The 20,189-nt window shown below is 50.2% G+C and overlaps 1 protein-coding gene across 8 annotated transcripts in view; it reads left to right on the top strand.

Moving 5' to 3' along the window:
- Positions 1–20,189, top strand: part of KATNIP (katanin interacting protein) — a 174,042-nt gene that overhangs the window by 47,864 nt on the left and 105,989 nt on the right. For 6 of the 8 annotated variants that reach the window (XM_045521107.2, XM_045521110.2, XM_074346161.1 and 3 more), the window contains 3 exons: positions 5,713–5,882; positions 7,370–7,467; positions 18,504–18,635. The exons of 1 other annotated variant lie outside the window; for it this stretch is intronic. In XM_045521107.2, coding sequence (XP_045377063.2) covers positions 5,713–5,882; positions 7,370–7,467; positions 18,504–18,635 — 400 coding nt within the window. The remainder of the gene's footprint in view (positions 1–5,712; positions 5,883–7,369; positions 7,468–18,503; positions 18,636–20,189) is intronic. One more of the 8 variants, XM_074346162.1, reaches the window with a different exon arrangement.

The raw sequence follows: 20,189 nt of genomic DNA, 5'->3' as shown, positions 1-20,189 counted from the left end.
AGGGTTGTCAATGACTCTAAATTCACTACAGAGGGGTTTGGGGGAATCAACTGCACTTGCATTGGGAATCTAGTTATAAGACTGGGTAGAAAACCACCTCTGAGCTGTGTACTGGGCGAAGAGGGGGATGAAAACCCAGGCTGCTCATCTGGGTGGCCTTGTAACCCAAGAAGGGGGTGTGCAAACACTTGGGTGAGTTCTTAGAGATCTGCCCAGAACACTGTTGCCCACGAGATGCTGGTGGCCTTATTCTTTTACTCATTCAGCAGGATTCATTGAGGACCTTCTCAGCACCTCGCATTACCACTAGTATGAAGGGCAACATTTCAATGAGGGAGACACAGGCTGTATTAGTTAGTGTTCCTTTGGTTGAAGGGACAGGAACCCAAGGTCAATGGACTTTAAACAAGGCAACTTATTGGCTTATGAAATTAACAAGTCCAGGATGATACTCTGGCTTCAGGCATAGCTGGATCCAGGTACTCGAACTGGGTCACCAAAATCAGTCATTCTCCATCTCTCAGTTCTGTTTTCCCATGCTGGAATCATCTCAGGCAGTTATTTCCCTCACAGAGGCCAAGGCAGCCACTGGAAACCCACTGGAAACACTCACATCCCACCTCTAGGCAAAGAGAACACGTCTTTCCTAATAGTTTCAGCAACAGTACTGAGGAGGGCTCCCGTTGGTCTGGCTGGGGCCCGGTTCCCATCCCTGAGTCAACTGCCCCCATGCCTGGGGAGGTGGCAGGGTCTGCCTGTCCACCCTATTAAGTGGCGTGAGCCTCACCCAAGCCACATGGAGTGAAAGAAGGAGTGGGGCAGTTCCCCAGGGGAATCTGAGGGCTGTGTTGGAAGCTGGGGGAGAGTTGCTGGACAGGCAAAGAGAACAGGGGCCACCGCTCAGCCCTGGCCCTCGGAATGCCCCAGGAAGGGCAGGTGAGCACAGGACCACCCATGATTATTCCAGAAGAAGCAGAAAGTGACCACGTGCTCCAGGAGAGGACTGGGGAGAGCAGGGAAGATGTGGCAGCCCGGGTTCACCCAGACACAACCCTCGCCCAGAGGATGCTTAGCGATTCTGGTCACTCAGCTTCATGAAAGATGTAATCATGCCCAACAGGACTCAAGAGAAAGCAACCAGAGTGATCAAAGGGCTGAGCTACAAGGAACCGTTAAGAGCTAACAGCCGAGAGGGGCTATAATATACACCTCTAGATGGTGGCAGGTCTAAGAAGCCAGCAATGATATTATTTGTTTTTTGAAAAAGGTTGTTCGAGGGAAACTTACAGGTACCCATATAAGAGATGAACCCACTGCCCCAGGGGCGATTCAGGTAGGAAGAAGGAAGGGGAGAACCAACACCGAGTGGGGGCCTTGTCCAGGCAACTCTCTGAGCTAGAGCTTCAAGTGGTTCCCCATTCCGTCCTCACGACTCCCAAAGAGCTGGAGGCATCTTACAGAAGAGCAGACAGGCCCCAGGAAGTGTAGGGACTTGTCCAAGGTCACGAAAGCTGGGAGATGGCAGAGCCTCTGGTACGAAGCTCCCTCCCCCGCACTACTCCGCCTCCACCTGCACGGATGGCGGGAGGTGACATTCCAGAGGACAGATGCCAGCACCTGTGGGCCACGAGGTTCTGGGAGGAATGGCAGGCTCTTCGTATCACTGCCCTCTGCTTCTCCACCCTTCACTCAAATGCCACCACCTCCAAGAAGTCCTCACCTGGGAACCACTGCTTCTCCTCTGACCTCTCCTTGCTTGGAGCCCCTGTGGTGTGCTGCCTGGTGAGGAGACAAACGGTGGAATCACATGACCGGGAGACTGGCTCTGGAGCCTCGTGGGCTGGAATTTAAATCCCGGCTGCTTCCTCAGCTCTCTGACCTTGGGCAAGTTCGTCTATAAAACAGGCCCGTGGTAGGAACTGAACCCCCAGGCCAGTGAAGGAATAAGCATGACAAGGTGCTTGAAAGTCCTCAGTAAGCCCACCCGTCCCAGCGTCCTTCCTCCGTCGTCATCACCACCATCATCATCAACTTCATAATTTTAATGCTAAACGCACCTTCTCAGAGTGAGCTGACATCCAGACAACCCTTGAATGCCTGATCCTTAGAGAACCCCTCAGTTGACCCTTGGGGTAACTGACGTCCAGAGGAGCCACGTAGCTAGCCCACAGTCACACAGCAGCCACAGCGCTCGGCGTCTAAGATAGTTCGGTCATAAACCCGGTCACAATTAAGTCTATGAGCAACACACCTCCCACTCTTTGAGCTCAGCTAAGTCCTCTCACCACCTGGGTCCCTGCTTGTGCCAACCACTCAGCCTCCAAGCCTCTCATGTCCCCGGTCACGCTCCCTCATGATACCCTGTGCTCTAACTCACTGTGCTTCCACTTCCTCTTCTGTACAAAAGAGCTCTCTGTGCAGGTGACCCCGAAGGTCACTACGGGATAAATGGAAGTGATGCCTGCGTTGTGGTTAGATAGTCAGTTGCTGTATTAGGATGCGTGTCCATGCCTTCTCTCCCCTGATAGACCTTGAGTTCCAGAAATAGGTATTGAGAGTGTTCCTCACACTCAGCGCAGACCCTGTGCCCAAGGCCTCACATTCTGGTGGGCAGGAAGGGAGAATGAACAGGCAGGCAGACACTACTGTAGCGTGGGGCAGGGAGATGCGTGCTATGAAACAAACAGAACCCATAAGGGAATAGAGAGCGACTGGGCGGCAGCAGGACGGGGGCTCCATCTCCAATCGGGCAGCGACTGAATCTGATTTTTCTGAATCCCCAACACCTAGTGCAGCTTTTTATGCAAATTAGGCTACTCATTTAAAAACATCCCCTTTTTTCTGATGCCACGTGCATATTACTGATGCGCTCAGCTGCAGTAGGGGAGTTCCTTTAGTGATTCCTTTCACAGTCTGAATAATTATCTCCTCATTTATCAGTTTCATAAATCCACATTTTCATAAATCACCCTGCTTAAAGAGAGGCCCGCGTGGAGTGCCAGCTGCAGATCCTGGGGAATAGGATGCCACCATGAACTTTAAGGTAGCATCAGGGGACAGGTGGTCTCCGGAAGGAAAGTTGAGGCAGGTGCTCTCTGGCTGGGTGGTCAGATTTTCCACCTGCTGCCCATCTCAGGGCCTCCAAGGGCCGGGCTCCCTATTCTTTCTCCCCGGAGACTGCTGGTACCTACTGCACCCTTGGACTGTTTCTTCCAGAGAATGCAGCCATTGCTGTGTTTGGAAATCGTCTCTTAGTTACTTGTGTTTTCCTTCTGTTTTCTGCTGTTGCCCAACAATCAGGCATCTCCCAGGCTTCCGAGGCTGGCAAGAGATAAGCAGTCTGTAATAAATGTTCCTGCCACGATTGTTGAAAAGATGGATGTATCAACTGCAAAAGAAACATTTAAAAAGCAAACAAAGAAATCACCCATAATGCCACCACCCTACCTCAACTGATTTCATTTTCACATTTATCACCTTCTACTCTGGGTCCACAAACACGCTGTTTTCCAAATTTGCACTTAACCACATATGTACCATTTTTATCCTGCCTTTCTCAACCCCCATGGAACAGATCACAGTCAATCCCCTGTGTTTCAACAGACTTCTGGTAATTACAATGGCTGCCTGAGATCCCAGGTTCTACTTCCCCAATGCTGGACATTTGGGTTACTTTCATGGTTTTGCTATGACTGAATGATGACCGTTGTTCTTGATCAGAGACAATCGGCTTACTGGGCCAAGACCAAGCATATGGCATTTTCTATATTTTCATACTCCTTCTGAGAAGATTCTCTGAGTTTCCAGTGATGTCTAAGTTTGCCAGTTTCAATTTGCAAATTAGAAATTAGAAACTGTCTTTGTTGTGGTAAAGACTCCAGAGCTAAATTACTACAGTTTGCATCCTAGCCCTACCACCATACTAGCGGTGTGACCTTGGGCAAATTACTTAACCTCTCTGTGCTCCAGTTTCCTGATCTATTAAGTGAGGATAATAAACTTGATTATCCCACAGGGTTGTTGTAAAGATTAAAGTCTTAATACAGTCAATCTTTATTAGTCACAGATTCCGTATTTACGAATTTACCCACTCACTGAAATTTATTTGTAACCCCCAAATTAGTACCTGCAGTGCTTTTGCAGTCACTCCAAGACACGTGGAGATGGGAAAACATTTCAGATGCCTAGCACACACATTCCTAGTTGAGGTAGAATAACGGAATATTCTGCTTTCTTGTTTCATCTCTTACGTTGTTAAGTGTCCTTTTTGTAATATACCTAGTGCTTTGTTTTTCACATTTTCGTGCTTTTCCTTGGTGATTTTGCTACTTAAACTGCCCCCACCCCCACCCCCCAGACATAGCGCTGAAGCTTTGTCTCGTGTTCCTAAGCTCAAGAAGGCTATGATGTCCTTTACGGAGAAAATACACATGTTATATAAGCTTCATTCAGGCAAGAGTTGGAGCTGGTGTGAGTTCAGTGTTAATGTACTAAGTATACATTAAATAAAGTGTCTTTAAACAGAAACACACATAAAGCAAGGTTTTATATCGATCAGTTGATGGAAATGCTGTGACCAGAGGCTCTCAGGAACCAAATCCTATTTATCCCCCTAGGAACAATGGTTCAGTTTTCACTAATTCTTTGTGGCCACTTTCTAGAACATACCTACTGTGAATAATGAGAATTGACTGTATGTAAAGCATTTCAAACAGTTTGGCCCATGGTCCATACCCTTTATCTGATTACTGTTATTATTATTTTTTTTAATTTACATTCTGTTAATTTGGTAGGAACTTATTTAATCACTGAACAGGATGCTCGTTTGTTGCCACGATGGTCGATTGGTTATATTTCTTTCCTCTTACGTGGAAGTAAATCTGATTGGTGTTGGGGTGCGTACAGGCATTTGTAAAGGCATAGAAGGGTTTGGCGTCAGATGGGAGTGGTTCTGGAGGGGCTGATGAGGACACCACAGACTGTTTATGGCAATGAATATCAAAGGTGGGGTAGGGACCAAGCTGAGGTGTGAGACTGGACTTCAGAGAAAGCTGAACGAGACCCAACCATACTGATGCCAAGACCCTTTTAGCCAAAGGGTCTGATAATCTCATCATTAATCTTGAACAGGGCCTGCATTGGTATATCTTTAAACTGCATCAGAATATAAAATGATGACATTTGGGATATCGGGGGTGAGTGAGAACAGGTTTATTTACCGAAGCAAAAAATCAGTCCGCCTGGCCTGATGAGCACCGTTTCCTGATGTGCGGAGGTGTGACACGCAACCTCTCTCTCACAGAGGATTAGACCCTAAAGCACGTTTTGTTACACGTGCAACCAAGTGCTGCAGTCCACGCCGAGGAGTGATGCGTGAAATTGGGATCGTCCCAGGAAATCCAGCCTATGTGGGAACCGCGTACTCACACGCCTGCTTTGTCTCATCCGCCATGGGGCAGGGACAGGTGCCCGAGTTTTTGCTAAAATATGCTTGAGCCTCGGATTGAAAGCAGAGATACCCCTGCAGGGCCCCAGCCTCCTCCTCACTGCTTCTTCACGTGTCTGATGGGCCTCTTAGGGCTGGGCATCCACCACCCGGCCTCTGATTAGAGGGGCTTCGCTGTCTGTCGGAACAGCAGGCCCCTCCCCGCAGGGGGCTGGGCGGCGGCCCAGGCTCCTGGCCTGAGGAGCAAGCGATCATTTCTCTTCCAGGATATTAAAGCATTTGAAAACCAAGGACCCCACGCAATTGAGGCTAGAGCACCTGGAACAGGGGTTCTCTGTCTACGTCAACGGGGCCAATTCTGAACTGAAGACCTCACCGCGGAAAGCTGTCCACTCCGACTTCTCCAGAAGCGCCTCCCACACCGAGGGGACTCACGGTGAGCGCAGGCCCCGCCAGGCCCAGGAACAGCTCTGCTAACTAATTAGGGACAGTGGCGCCACAGCCTAAGCACATAAACTGGTTAACCTATACCAGTTAGCCATACCCACCTGGCCAGAAAGGGAGAGCATGAGAGTGAGAAAGAGACAGAAACCCTTTTCACCTCTTTTTAAACTAGTCTTGGCCTCCGTGATTCCAGGGCGAAGGTGGCCAGAGCAGTAAATTCCTGGTTTTTTTATTTCCTGCATCTCACGTGCCAGTAATTTAAGGAAATTTGAGGAAGCCATCTCATCTCTCTGTGCCTTTGTTTCTTCATCTTTAAAATGAGACTAATGAGGGTTCCTATCCCTAGAGTTCCAGGCAGTTCAGGGTAGGCCTGAGAGGCCAGTGTGCTACTGAGTTAGCAGAAGAGGATTTGGAACAAGGCAGAGCTGGGTTTGAACCATGTTCTGCCACTTTCTAGCTTTGGGACCTCTAGCAGTTGGATCCTCTCTGACTCTCAGTTTCATCTTCTGTACGTTGGGAATAATTATGCCCACTTTGCAGGCGTCTCAGGAAGATTGAATGACATAAGACATGTAAAATGTCCAGCACACAATAATCTTGATTTGTATTTTCATTCATTACCTCACACACATGGTTATGATCCCAAGCCATTAATAGATAGTAAAAATCAAAACAAGAAGGAGATAAAAGGAAAAAGTGATATCTCCAAACCTTCCCCTAGCAGAGCCACTGCATTTCAGTTTGGAGTTTAGCATGAGTTTCCTTGCCTCCAGGGTGAAAAAGGAAATGGGATAGAGTCTCCTAGCTTTCATGGAGGACAAGCTGGGCTGACCTGCTGCCAGTTAGGAGAAGCAGGTCTTTCCTGGTCCAGGTTGCAGGGAGGGGCAGATAACAGGAGTCTCTGTACTTAGGCTCCAGCAGTACCTTTACTCATTCAACAAACCTCTCCCCCCTGCCCCTCTTTTATACAAATGCTGCCCTGTTGTGCACACTGCCCTGTACCCTGCTTCTGCGTCTTGGAGATTGCTCTTTTTGTCTCTAGGCCTGCCCGGTTCAGCTGCCCATTATTATACCTACTGTTCCATAGCACGGAGGTTCTGTGACTGATTCCCCATCCCTTTAAAAAAATTTTTATTGAAGCATAGTTGATGTACAATTTTGTGTTTCAGGTGTACAGCAAAGTGATTCAGTTATATACATATTCTTTTTCAGAGTCTTTTCATTATAGGTCATTACAAGATATTGAGTCTGTATTTAATACTGGGCTATACGGTAGGTTCTTTCCCCACCCCTTTTTCTTGGGCACTGAGCTTGTTTTCTGATGCCCTGTGGCTACAAATGGTGCCACAAAAGCGAATAGCTTTACATACGAGACTTTGGGCATCCGGACATACATTATAGGTGCAATTACGAAACCATCATCTGTGTGGGCTCGTCCGCAGTGCCTCACCAAGTCTCCTTCCCTCACCTCTGGTGCAGATTGCGGACGAAGAACCCTGTTTCAAGAAGCTGAAGATGCTTTAAGACGCAATTCACGGACGGCCCCCAGCAAAGTCCAGCGCCGAGGATGGCACCAGGTCTGGAAACCCCGGGCAGAGTCAAGACAGTGGCCCCCAGCCCACACTTTAGAATAAGGAGCAGGGTCACTGTGAGAGCAGAAACATAATCAGAGGGTTCAGAGTCCCCACGGGCAGGGGGTGAGTCTGGTGGGGCACTGCAGTGGTGCTCTCTCTGCCCGTGGCACTGGCCTCAGGACCCTCCAGCCCTCTCTATGCCGTGATCCTCCCTTCTGGATGGGGAGGCCCCAATCCCTGTTGGGAGCATCTCAGGTCAGCCTCGTGGCCCCGTCGTGATGATGTATTCATGCAGCTGTTTTTTACTGGGCACTAACGATGTGCCAGGCACGGTCTTAGATGCCAGGGATAAGGTGAATAAGACAAAGCCCCTGCCCTGCAGAACTGAGATGCCACTTTGGGTTGCTGCTGATCCAGGTGCTTGCTTTTTTGAGCACCTGCTGGTACCAGGCATAAGCTGAGCTCCCATGTGACTTTTCTCCTTTGCCTGCTCAGCAGACCTATAAGGTAATCTCCAATGTCCTTCTTTTAAGGATGCTGAGGACGTGAAAGCTCAGAAAAGTTAAGTGAGCTTTCCAAGGTCAACCACTAAGGGAGTGGCAGAATCAAGACTCAAATCCAGATCTGTTGCTCTGAGTTCAGTGTTCTTGCCCAAATAGCCTTTACACCTTCCCCTGTGGTTACTCAGCCTTACCTGGGACCAATAGGTCTCAACCTCCATGCACATTCGGATTGCTTGGGATGCTCAGGTCCCACCCCCAGAGATTCTGACTCACTTGGTCTGAAATGAGGCTTACGGTATATATATACACCTGAATCCCGTGTTCACCGAGATTGCGAAGTACTTGCGTTATAACATTTCACACGGTACCATACATATGGATCTGTGGTAATAATCTCGTATGATTTATCAGCCCACCGTTGCAATAACCCTTTGGGTACGTAAGTATCCTCACTGTGCCACTGAAGAAATTGAGGCTCGGAGAGGACATAAGGTGACCTGCTCCCGCAGACACTAAGGGAGAACAGTAGGCTGAGGTTTGGAACCTGGAGCTGTGACCACACCCAGCGGTCCTCACTTCAGTGCATGTTTGTGTCTCGGTGTGCGCTGTGACGACCTGGAGAATGCTGTTCCTACCCGTTAACTCCCAAGCCCTACCTACCAGCGATGAGCAAGGCCTTCAGGGCACCCAGCCTGGAGGCTTCCTTTTTCCCCAGCAATGAATGTTAATTTCCCATTAATGAGGCCTCTCTCCACTTCTGACTTGAGACAGTTCCCCTAGTTGTTTTGAGTGCCTTCTATTATCAGGAGCCATATTTGTGTCTTAGACTGTGACTTAACAGCTGGCCCCAGAGTCTGCAATTTAAAGACTTGGCCTAAGATTAATTAGCAGCCTTTCCCCGTCTCTCCCTGTGGTCCCACACTTCACAGGGCCTAATCATGGCTAATTTCCCGGCTTCCTGATGCCATGAAGGCTGTAATTGTCCTTCTGTATCAGATCAGTCAGGGGTCAGTCAGTGCCTAACAATAGAGACTTCTTGGGCTATTTTAATCATAAATGAATGGAATGCAGAGAATCAGGTGCTTACAGAACCCTTGGTGGGAGGATGGGCTCTGAGCCTGGCCTCCAGGAATGGCACCCAGCATCCAACACAGGCCTGCCAGGAAAGCTACTCCCCAGGACACAGGAGGGAAGGTGGGGGATCAGCATCAGCAATGTGTCACCTTAGCTGTGATCCAGGAAGCCAGTGCCACAACTGTTGGACGTATCTCGTCCATCCGGGGTGGGACATTGCTGAGAACACTCATGGCCTCTGCCTCGTGCTTAGCACAGAAACAGCCAGCGTGTGCCCCCCTCCTCTCCACCTCACTTCTCCTTTCCCGGCCCTCTATGGGGTCATCTGATCAGCCGCACATAAGTCAGAGCCAGACCCCAGACCCCAGCTGAAGGGGAGTCTGGGAAGCGCAGTGTCTGGCTTTCCAGCCTCTGCTGAGTAGAAAGGCACCCTTGGAGGAGAGCAGACTGCGTGCTGGGAGCCAACCCAACCCCCACCATCACATCAACTCTGCTCCACCCACACGTGGTCCTTTGGGGACCGCCCCTCAGAGATAGAGACAAACATTCCAAACCTTCAGAAGTGGTGAGTGGACTGGGAGCCATGTCACCAAAGAAAACTTCCATTAATTTAAAATACATGTATTACCCTGGGCCAGGCACTCTGCGAGGCTCTGGGGTTAAAAACCGCAAATCAAATAAGGTTCAGTTCCTGCCTTGGAAGCTCCCACTGTGATGATACGGGAACTGCTTATCCCGGGAGGAAGCTGCGACAGCTGTTCCCGACATCCGGAGGACCAGCCTGCTGGACTGCAGAGATTTACAGCTTGAAGCCTCTGGGCTGAACTTGCCCCCCAGATAATATTTTTTGGACTTGGACAGTATTAAAAAAGACTTAGTCACTTGCTAATATTTAAATTTAAAAGATTATATATATATATATATATATATATATATATATATATATATATATATATTTTTTTTTTTTTTTTTTTAAAGCTAGATTCCTATTTCCATGGAAGAATGGAAAGATCTGGCCCCCAGGCTGGGCCGCCTGCCCACAAGGCAGCCACCAGTGGGAGCCGAGTAGCCGCCCCCCTGTAGACAGTGCTCAGCCCTCCTGTTTGCCGCAGTCCCCGCAATCCCTTCCCTCCGGAGAGTTGAAGGGAATGGGCTTTGGAGTCAGACAAACAATTTACTAGCTGTGTGCCCTGGAGCTGGCCATGGGACCTCTCTGAACTTTGGGCTCATCATTCATAAAACCTCCCAGGGCTGCTGGGAAGGAATGTGTGTAGACATGTGTCACTGGCGGTCCATCAGCAGGGGCTGTCTGCGTCTTCAGGTGGAGGCACCTGGTAGCAGGTGACGGACAAGTCCAGATGGTTAAGAGCACAGACTCAGGAACCCAGCAGCCTAGGCTCAAAGCCTCGGCTCCACCACTGTGCACCAGATGTGTGGTCCTGGGTACGTTGTTTAACCCCTTGGTGCCTGTTTTCTCATCTGTAAGTGAGGTTGGTAATGGTACCTGCCTCTTAGGGTAGTTAATGAGCATTGAAAGAGTGGGTGCCAGTGTTTGTAGAGTGTTGCAAGCAGTGGCCGGCACCGAGAAAGCCGGCAGTAAATGGTAATGACCATTGTCATCAGATGTCAGGTGGGGGGTTGGGGGCTGCCATAAGGGGACAGCTCTTCATTCTAGTGTGTTCCAGCATTCATTCAGTCCTTTGTTCACTCTGGGACTGCTTATTGGACACTTGTAGGTGCTGGGGTCAGAGCAGTGAGTGAGGCAGGCCAGGCCCTGCTCTCCTGGCACTCATGGTGGTGGAGAGGGTGGGGATGGGGGTGGGGGGTCATAGGTCAGAGGGACTGGATGGCATATGGCCTAGAAGACCCCAGGAAGCAGTTTGGAGTTCATTTTAAATGTGAGAAATCCCCTGGCGGGGTTTCAACAGGGAAGTTACGTATTTGGGCTCCTGGTTTGGAGCCCCAGCAGTTGTGCAGAAGGACAAGTGGGGGTGGGTGGGTGGGTGAATCCGATAGGCCTTTTTCTCTCTACCAACCTTCCCCAGCCCCTACCCTCACACCTGGCCCTCCCCCTGCTTCCCCCTCTCACCTCAGCTTTCTCCACATCACAGTTTTTCACTCCTTCAGTATCCATTTGTTGCAACTTTTCGAGAGAGACCATCTGAATCTCTCAGCTGGCCTTTGTTCAAGTACATGGGGACAGAGATTCTGGGGTGTGTAGGATCGAGAGGAAGCAGCCTCTCTATCCCCATCCTTTTGGATGGGTACCACCATCCTTGGAGGCACCCAAGGGCAAGTAGAGTAGTCAAGGCCGCAGAATCCCCAATGGCCAGTTCTTAAAAGCCAGCCCATCAGGAGAGGGACAACAGCCCCATCGCAGTCCTAGGGTATCTCTTGTACAGCTGTGCCCAGCAGGAGGGACCAGTGGAGGCACACAGTCATTCAGTGTATTCACACTGGCCATGGCCAGGTCAGCAGGGGGCACAGTGGTCACTATGCACAGTGAGCCCCGCAGTCACAGCTTGCTCTCAGCCAGCATCTCTTCCTCCCTGTCATCCCCCAACACCCTCCGACTTGTCATCTTGCCAGTTTCTCTGAGCATCCCCCTTAACTCTCAAGTCACACATAACCTTTCCACTGACCAAGCTCCATACCTTCGCCTCTTCCAGTAGAACAGATTTCCCCCCTTAGGGGGTCGTGCCCAACAACTAGGAAGCACTTTTGGGTAGAGCAGCCCTGATGGAAGGGGCTGCCGCTGCAGGTGCACTGGCCTGAGCATCCCTGGGCTAGAAGGTCAGAGACTCCCTGAGCTAGAAGGTCAGAGAGTCATCTGAATGCTGGTCGAGAGGCTGACCGCTCCACCTGTAAAACCCTTCCCAAACTCCCCAGTTCTGCGGACACCAGGGCGGCAAATAGTGACGCTGTGCTGGGCATCTGAGCGGCCGCCTGCACCGTGGATTGGGCTGGTGGTGATAGATGGCTTTTGTTGGCGCTGTCCTTTCTTCCCCCACCACTTCTTGGCCTTAGATCTCTCTGCTGCTATCCATGGATTAAGATTTATGGCTCCCTCAGCCTTGTAATACTTGGGTGGACAGCGGCCTAATCAACAGAGCCGTCGTTTACCAAAATGCTGTCAGATTTGATGAACGTCATCGGCTCATAGCATTAAATTGGTAGTGAAGGGATTGGCCTTCCAGCAATTTACTGTGGGGTGGGCTTTCCATAAAGGCTTGGAAAGCAAGTTCATGGCAATTATTAAAGCAAAGGCTTCACTCTTGCTCTGCTGCTGTATCCGGTTTCCTGTTGGGGGCCAGGGAGCTTAAACACCTCCAGGAAATCTCACAAGGGAAAATGTGAAATGTGTGGGGCCTTTCCCTTTGTTATCTTTTTTTCCTGAGTTTTGAAAACCCCTGCAGTGAGGACGATAAATGAAACAACCCATAAAGCATCGGCTTTTATAGTGACCTTGCGCGATACAGACTGTCAGAGTGTCGAGCGCTGTTATTTGTAAGAGATCAGACATATCCGGGAAGAACATATCAAATAAGGTAGATTTATTCCCCACCCCAACCCAAAGCTGCCTCTGTCCGGAACATCAGAGCTCTCCTACCTCTAGGGGGAGCCATTTACATACCGCACAACCTGTACAACCATCCAGGGCAGCCCCCAGCCTTGCTGTTTTTTTCTAATTGACAATAAGCATTAATGCACACCTCTTAGAATACTTTGCTAAGGTGGTGGCTGATACACACAAAAAAACTCTGGGTACGACACTGGGCTGAGTGTGGCTGAGTATGGAAAACTGGGTATTTAGGCGTCAAGGCTTTTATATCCCATTCCAGTGTATAGTTGATACCGCAAGGGACTACCAGGTCTGGGCGCCAGCAAGTAGGCAGGAGAAGCAGCCGCTTGGAAACACCCACTCCGGGTAAAGCAGTGTGCCAGGTGGGAAGCCAGCCAGGAGCTTGGCATCATCCTTGTAGGGAGCAGATGGGCGTGCCTGGGGGCTGGGTTGGAACCTGCCACCTTGTGCTCCTCAGAGGCAGGGGGGCGTCCTCATGTGGTCAGGGCTGCTCTCCATCTCCTCCCAGTGGTAGCAGAGGCACCTCCTGGGGCCGGAGCGGGAGAGCAGGACAGATGGAGCGACTATTTCTTTCCCTCTCCAGCACCCACTCAGCATTTAGAAACTCTTTCTGGACCATATTAATTTTGTCACAAGTTGCTTCCTAAACACATCTTTCCGTTATGTATGCTATGTGGGCTCCTTGAGGCCAGGGCGTTGGTTTAATTTTTTTTCTTTTTTCTCTTCTTTTCTTTTCATTTCTTTTTTCTTTCTTTCTTTCTTTCTTTTTTTTTTTTTTTTGTATCTTGACATGTTTCCAGAACCTTGTGTGCAGTTAGCATTCAGTAAGAACTTGCTGATTAAATCCCTTAATGCCTATTGCAGACTTGTCTCCTGACATCTTGGGGAGGCAAGCAGTCATGCTAAGCTTCTGGGAGGGAGATACTTCTAGGGAAATTGAGGATGGAAAAGCTGCAGAACAGAGGGACATATGTGGACCCTTCTTGAATGCTGGAGCTCTTTCTCATGTTTATAATTCAGAACAGTCTAGCAGAGCTTCATTAATCTTGCCTCTCTTATTTGCCAGTGGGGAAACACCCACTTCAGGCATGGCTGGATCCAGGTGCTCAGACAATGTACCAGGCTCGTTCTCCATCACCCAACTCTGCTTTTCCGCATGTTGCTCTGAGTGAACCAAGATGGCCACCAGCAGCTCCCAATCCTGTCACCTGCTGCTGCATCTCTTTGGCTACCCCAAACCAATCACCCAGACACTGTGGACTAGTGGGATCTAATGCTCAGACAGGCCAGGCCTGGGTCATTTGCTCCATCTATCCCTAGACTCAGTTCCACATGAACACTTGGACTGAGGGTGGGGTTGGGGAGGATTTCCAAAAAGAAAACCAGGGTACTTTAAGCAGAAGACAGGGGAATGCATGCCGGACAGGCAGAAACAATTTCGCCCACTGCAAAACCTCGTGGTCCTCCTGATCTCACACTGCTCCGACTTTAACATGCATAGAAACCACCTGGGTTCTTGCTAAAATGCAGATTCTGATCTCTAGGTCTGAGGTGGGGCTTGAAGTTTTGCATTTCTCACAAATACCCAGGAGAAGCCATCATTGCTGGTCCTTGGATGGCACGTGGAGTAGCGAGGTCCTAGTCCCAGCCCTCCCTCTCCAGAGAAAGGAGCAGAAACCCATGGAGGGGCCAGGCTGCTCCCCAGGCCTGCCCGGTGGTCCTCCCTCCGTTCTCCTTCCTTTACCTCCCTCCTCTCTTGTGCTGTTTGCATTTGAGTGTTATTGAGTGGTTCCATGGAGGAGGGAGGCGCACATTGTAGAAAATCCATCCCAGCTGTGAATTTCAAAGCCTTCACAGCTTCATCCTGGCCCGAGGCAGGAAAGCCCCCAGGAGTCTCCTGGTCTCAAAGCTCCAGTTTTATAGATTCCATGGCATGCTTGCTCTCCACGGACCCCACTGCTGGCACCAACAGATGCTCTGAGAGCAAGTTGATGAAGCCTGGGGGGCAGCAACATCACACTTGGTGCCGGAGCCCAAGGCAATGAGGCTGATGGTCAAAAAGAAGACGGGATGGAGTGTACAGTTCCAGAAACAGCAAGGCGCACTTGGAGTCTAGGGGGCCATCGCCATGCGACAGGACCTCCTGCGGAAGGAGAAGTGTCCCAGGGCACCTTCCTTCTGCACCTCTGCGTCCTCCCCATTCTCTGATGGGGGGCTCCCTGCCTGCCTTTTTCTGCCTCTTACACTCTCCAAGGTCTTTTCCTGGAATGATTTGTAGCCGAGCCCCTGCCCTTTTGGTGTTAAATATTCTCAGGAAATTCTTGAATCCCTCTCTATTCTCCCCAAAGGCCACTGTGGCCCAGACTGGATATATTTCTTCTTCACATGCCTGTTGGGGGCCATATAGTGTGGAAGTTCAGAGCTGGGGTCATTCAGCAAACTACAGCCCTTGGACCAAATTTGGCCACAGCCTGTTTCTGTAAAGAAAGTATTTTGGGGGCACAGCCACACCCCATTTATTTAGGCATTATCCATGGCTGTTTTGAGCTATGATGGGACAGCTGAATATTGTGCAAAGACCAGAGGACTGGCAAAGCTTTAAAATATTTACTCTTTACAAAAAACATTGGCCCCTCCCTGGTTTTGGGTAAGGCCCTCAGAGCCACACTGCTGGGGTTCAAATCTAGACTCTGTGGCTTCCTGGCTGTGTGACGTTGGGCACGTGGCATACACCCTCATGACTCAGTTTCCCCCTGGTGTTGCCATGAGGACTAAATGAGCAAAGGCCCCTGAAGCTCTTGGAGTGGCAGCCGGTCTGCATTAAGTGGTGCCCAGTGTGAAAACACCGATGGCGGGGAGTGGGAGCCCGGGCACTGTGGACATGGATGAGAAAGGAGTTCCCTTCTAATGGAGGAGAGTCCTGCCGGGCAATAAGGCTCACAATCTTTATTATCAAAATAATAGTTCAGATCTCTAAGCTTGTGAGGAAGCTGAATCCTACCCCAGGAGTTGAAGGTTCTAACTCTGGAGCATCAAGGGAAATGCATGCTCTAAATCTCCCTTGATTGTCTCTTGGCTGGGAAATAGGTCCAGTACATGTGGCTTGGTGGACCTCTTCTGTCTCTCAGATTTAAGAGGCCCTGGCTCTCGGATTCGTGCACCTGCACGGCCTCACCGTTAGGGGGCACCTCCTTAGATGTTGCTCCCTGGGCGCCTGGCTCCCTCTGCCCTGGTCCCAGCTTTGCCCTCAAGGTCCAGTGCAGCTGTTGCTGGAGTCAGAGCATTGAACCAGGGGCAGTTTCTTTACCTGACTCCCAGATGACGCCGGCAGCTGGCTCCTGGGTCCATGGTGGACGGAACATATACTTGAGGGGAGGTCTGTTCCCAGGGTGAGTTGATGCCACGTAAGGTGAATCGTGCAGCCCCAGTGCGCTGTGGGTCACAGCTCCTCGTCGAGGGCTGAGCACATCCCTGCGAGTCATCCCCGTGGCAGTTCTGGGAGGAAGGTGTTGTTAGTGCCGCTCTAACAGATGTGGAAACTGGTGCTCAGTGAGGGTACATGACTTGCCCAGGACTGCACAGGGAAGAATCATCAGGGTTCCAGGAAGTGAACCCGTCTGGGTGAGTTTAGAACCCGGGCCCTAAATCACACGTGAGCAACTCTAAAACAGCCACAAAGAGCGACAGGTGCCTGGGAGAGGGTTATCCACGAGGATTCAGCTCAGCTTCACGTAACGGACCCTGGACCACTGGGGCTTACAGTCTCGTTGTTTTTCCTCTCATGTGAATAAGGCATTTGGAGGCAGCCAGGCAGCCGGGTTGGTGGGACGGTTGGTTGATGCCCCCCGGGGCCCAGGCTCCTCCTGTTTTTCCGCTGGGCTTTTAGCGTGTGGCTTGCTTTCTTATTCTCACAAGACAGCTACTCTGCTCCCAAACATCATGTACATTCCGTCAGGAAGAAAGGTAGAAAGATGAAGGGCAAAAATCCTTGTCACTGAGTCTTGATTCGCAAGATGACAGTGGCTTCCTCGGCAGCTCCTCTAGCCACTCCCATCTACCTCACATGCCATCCCAGCTGCAAGGGCATCCAGTGACATGACCATCTTACAGGAGGCACATTGCCACCTCGATAGAATTTGGGTTCCATTAAGTCAGGATGGAGAGGGCGGTGGATGGCTGTTGGGTGGGCAGAGAGTGTCTCCAAAGTTTCAGTAGGACTTGGATACATGGAGAAATTTTGGGAGGTTGGTGTTAAGATTGGGAGAATAGCCTGAGCAAACGCACAGAGTGGGAGAGCTTAGGGCACAGGCGAGAGTCCAGACTTTGTCACAAATAACATAAATCCTCTTTGCATTGGCTTAAGCAAAAGAGTTTCTGTGGTGTCTTGTTTCAGGCATGGCTGGATCCAGGGGTTCTAAACAAATCCACTAGGACTCTACTTCGGTCTCTCTGTTGTCTTTATCTCTGTGGGAGGGGCAGGATGGTCCCCAGCAGCTCCTGGCAGGCCTGACTTTAGTTCAGCACCCCTGCAGGAAGAAAGCACCTCCTCCCACAGCTCTAGCAGGATGCCTTGGGCCACTCTCATTGGCTGCCTTAGGTCTGTTCCTGTCCCTGAACCACTGGCCAGGGTGTGTTGTGAGGGATGGAATAGGCTGATTGGCCAGACCGGAGTCATGCTCCTGCCCTCCCTTGGGCCACACGTGGATTGACAGTGGGGGAGGGAAGTGAGGAAGGCATTTCCTGAAGGCAGGGGAATGGATGCTGGGCTGACAAAGCTGCAGATCCTGGGAGTATGGGAAGCAGTTGTGCTTGGCCCTGGGTGTCAGGTGTGTGTGTGTTTATGCGCAGGGCTCAGTGGAGGAAAGATAGGTTGGGGCTGGATTGCAGAGAACTTTGCCTGCCCTGTTGTACTGTCTAGGGTACAAGTCTGGCTGCTAAAGCAAGGAGACCCCAACAAGAGTGGCTTAAACAACACAGCAGATGATGTCTCCAACAGCAGTTTAGTGGTGGGGATGCACCTTGCTCCGAACGGTCTCGGAGGAACCTGGACACAACCTCTTTTGTCCCTCCAGCTTCTTCCAGATGGTGCCTTCTCCCCACAGTCCCCAGCAGCTTATGGCCACCTCCTCATTCCAGTTGGCGGGAAGGGGAGCAGGGCAAGGGCGACTCTCCCCTTCCCCTCCAGGCACAGCCTCAAAGAATCACACACCCCTCTCTGACATACACACCTCATGAGCCGGAATGTGTTCACCTGCTCCCACCCAGCCGCAGGGGACACTGGGGGTGCCAAGTGCACATCTGGAAATCCATTGCCAGAGAGGAAGGGGAAACGGACACTGGGGGACAGCCTGCGGGCTGCCACACCAGGCCAAGGAGTGGGTTTCCCAAAGAATGATCTGACGAATGCTAGGAGGAAGAGGCCCCACTACACAGTTTCCATGGCCCCAAAAGTCTGGGATATGTTCCATCCTGTATTCTATTTTAAGATATCCACAGTGTGTGTGTGGAGGAGTGGGTCGGGGTGCATATTAAAGGCCCCAAGAAGTCCTGGCCAAAAAACCAGGGCTTTCCTAAACTTACTTGATTTGTAGTTTAACACCTATTAAAATTCTACTGATAAATTATTTCAAGCCAAAAAAACTACTAAAAAAATTCTGCTGCAGACTTCGGGCAGGAGGACTCAGTAAAGACTTGAGTGGGGGTGGTGTGACGCATCCAGGCCAGCCTGCACAGGATGACGCGGGTCAGGTGCATCCTGACCCGACCGCTGTCACCTGCAGACATGCCATCTGGCAGTGAGCCCCAACAGCGCCCACCTCTTGGAGGAATCAAGGTGTTCATTCCGCTGTCTCTGAAATTGTCTGACTTTTTGTGTGTAGAAATCTGTGCAGATCAGAACAGAAGCTGGCCCGCGGCTCCACATTGAACCCCCTTTGGACAATTCGGAAGATTTTGAGCCATGTGGGGATGTGACTGTCAGGGAAAAGGATGCTTCTAGGGACCGTCCACAGGTAGGACTGGCCGCTGCTCAGTGCTACAGTGGCTTTTGGGGGCTCATTCTAACAGTTACTCATTCCTTCCGTCTCGATCCCCTGCCTTCCTTCACTCTTCCTTCACACTTTAATGAGTATCCAAATCATTTGCTAGACACTCCGCTAGGTACCCAGTGTCCAGAGGCCAAAAGAGGCAACAGCACATAATCCCTCTACTGCAAGAGGGAGCCAAGAGGTAGGACAGGGTGTAGAGCATCTAGGAAGGCTTCCTGGAGGGAGTGACGTTTGCCTGGTTCTAAAAGCTGGGTAAGAGTGTGAGGGCCAAGGAAGTGAGGGTAGGTGAGCTGAGCTGATCCTCAGCCTGGCCGCCCCTGTATGCATGCAACTGTTGTTAAATATTTGGAATATCATTTCACTTCTAAAATCCTTGAAACTGCAACAGTGCATCCCAGGCTTCCACTCAACAAGCATTTGTTGGTCACCTACTTTTGAGCATCAGGCTCTGTCCTCGGCACTAGACGCACAGAAATGAACAAAACTGACAAGGGACCGATTCTTAAGCCACTTATGTTCTAGAGGAGGAGGCAGACATATAGAATAAAACCAAGAAATAAATAATGCGGTCATTTCAGGTATTGATATGTTCTAGGGGAAAAAACAAGGGGGAGATGGGTTAGCATAGGGATGGGACAGTGTGGGAAAGTGGGAGCATTAGACAGGGGAGAGAGAAGGAACACTTCTCCCAGGTGTGACATTTCAGCTGAAATTTGATGGATAAGAAGGAGCCAGCTTGGGAGCGATCAATGGGAAAAGCATTCCAGGCAGAGGGAACAGCAAGCACAGATGACATGCGGCTGGGCTTGTTCAAGGCGCTCAATGCAGGCGTGTTGTAAGCAAGGGGCAGTCAGAAGGAGATGCAGTTGAAGGGGCAGCGGGGCAGACCACAGCATGCGCAGTGAGCCTAGTGAGGGTAAGGATGGAGCATTGGATTTTATTTCAAGGGCATTGCTTTTATTAGAATGAGTGTGTAGATCATCTCTATGGTTATGTACAAGCTAAATTTTAGGGAGGAGGCAAAGTCAAGTTGCTAAGCCAGTCCTGCCCTGTTTGCCAGAAAGAGACTGTTCAGCCATGGGCCCAGGCTATAGATTCCAAGAGCCTCATCAGAAGGACAAAATCTTCGTTCCGTGTGCCACTTCTGTACCCCAAACCTGCTTTTCTGAAATGAAAATGATTCACAAAGGAGATGGGGATGCCATCCAGGAAACACTCGTCTGATCACCATTGCACATTGGTGTTTCCGTCTTAGCTTGTAAGGATGGACAATTACAGAGCAAGGGATCACTTTTGTTTCACATTCTGGCTACAAACATTCTGAAAGTTAATTGCAAATTTTCGTCTTCCTGGCAAAAAAGAGTCCTTTTCTATGGAATGACCCAATGACCTTATCACCTTCAACAGTCCATAGAAATGTGATTTTACAGTGGGCAAAATTGTGGACTTTATTACCTTTAACACCCACCTCTCACACAACACACACACATCCACCCACATACTTGCTTTTGAATCAAC

The sequence above is a fragment of the Camelus bactrianus genome, chromosome 18 (assembly GCF_048773025.1).
Source record: "Camelus bactrianus isolate YW-2024 breed Bactrian camel chromosome 18, ASM4877302v1, whole genome shotgun sequence".
Classification (NCBI taxonomy): Eukaryota; Metazoa; Chordata; class Mammalia; order Artiodactyla; family Camelidae; genus Camelus; species Camelus bactrianus.
Note: the sequence above shows the minus strand (reverse complement) of the source record. Positions and strands in the feature narration are given on the sequence as shown.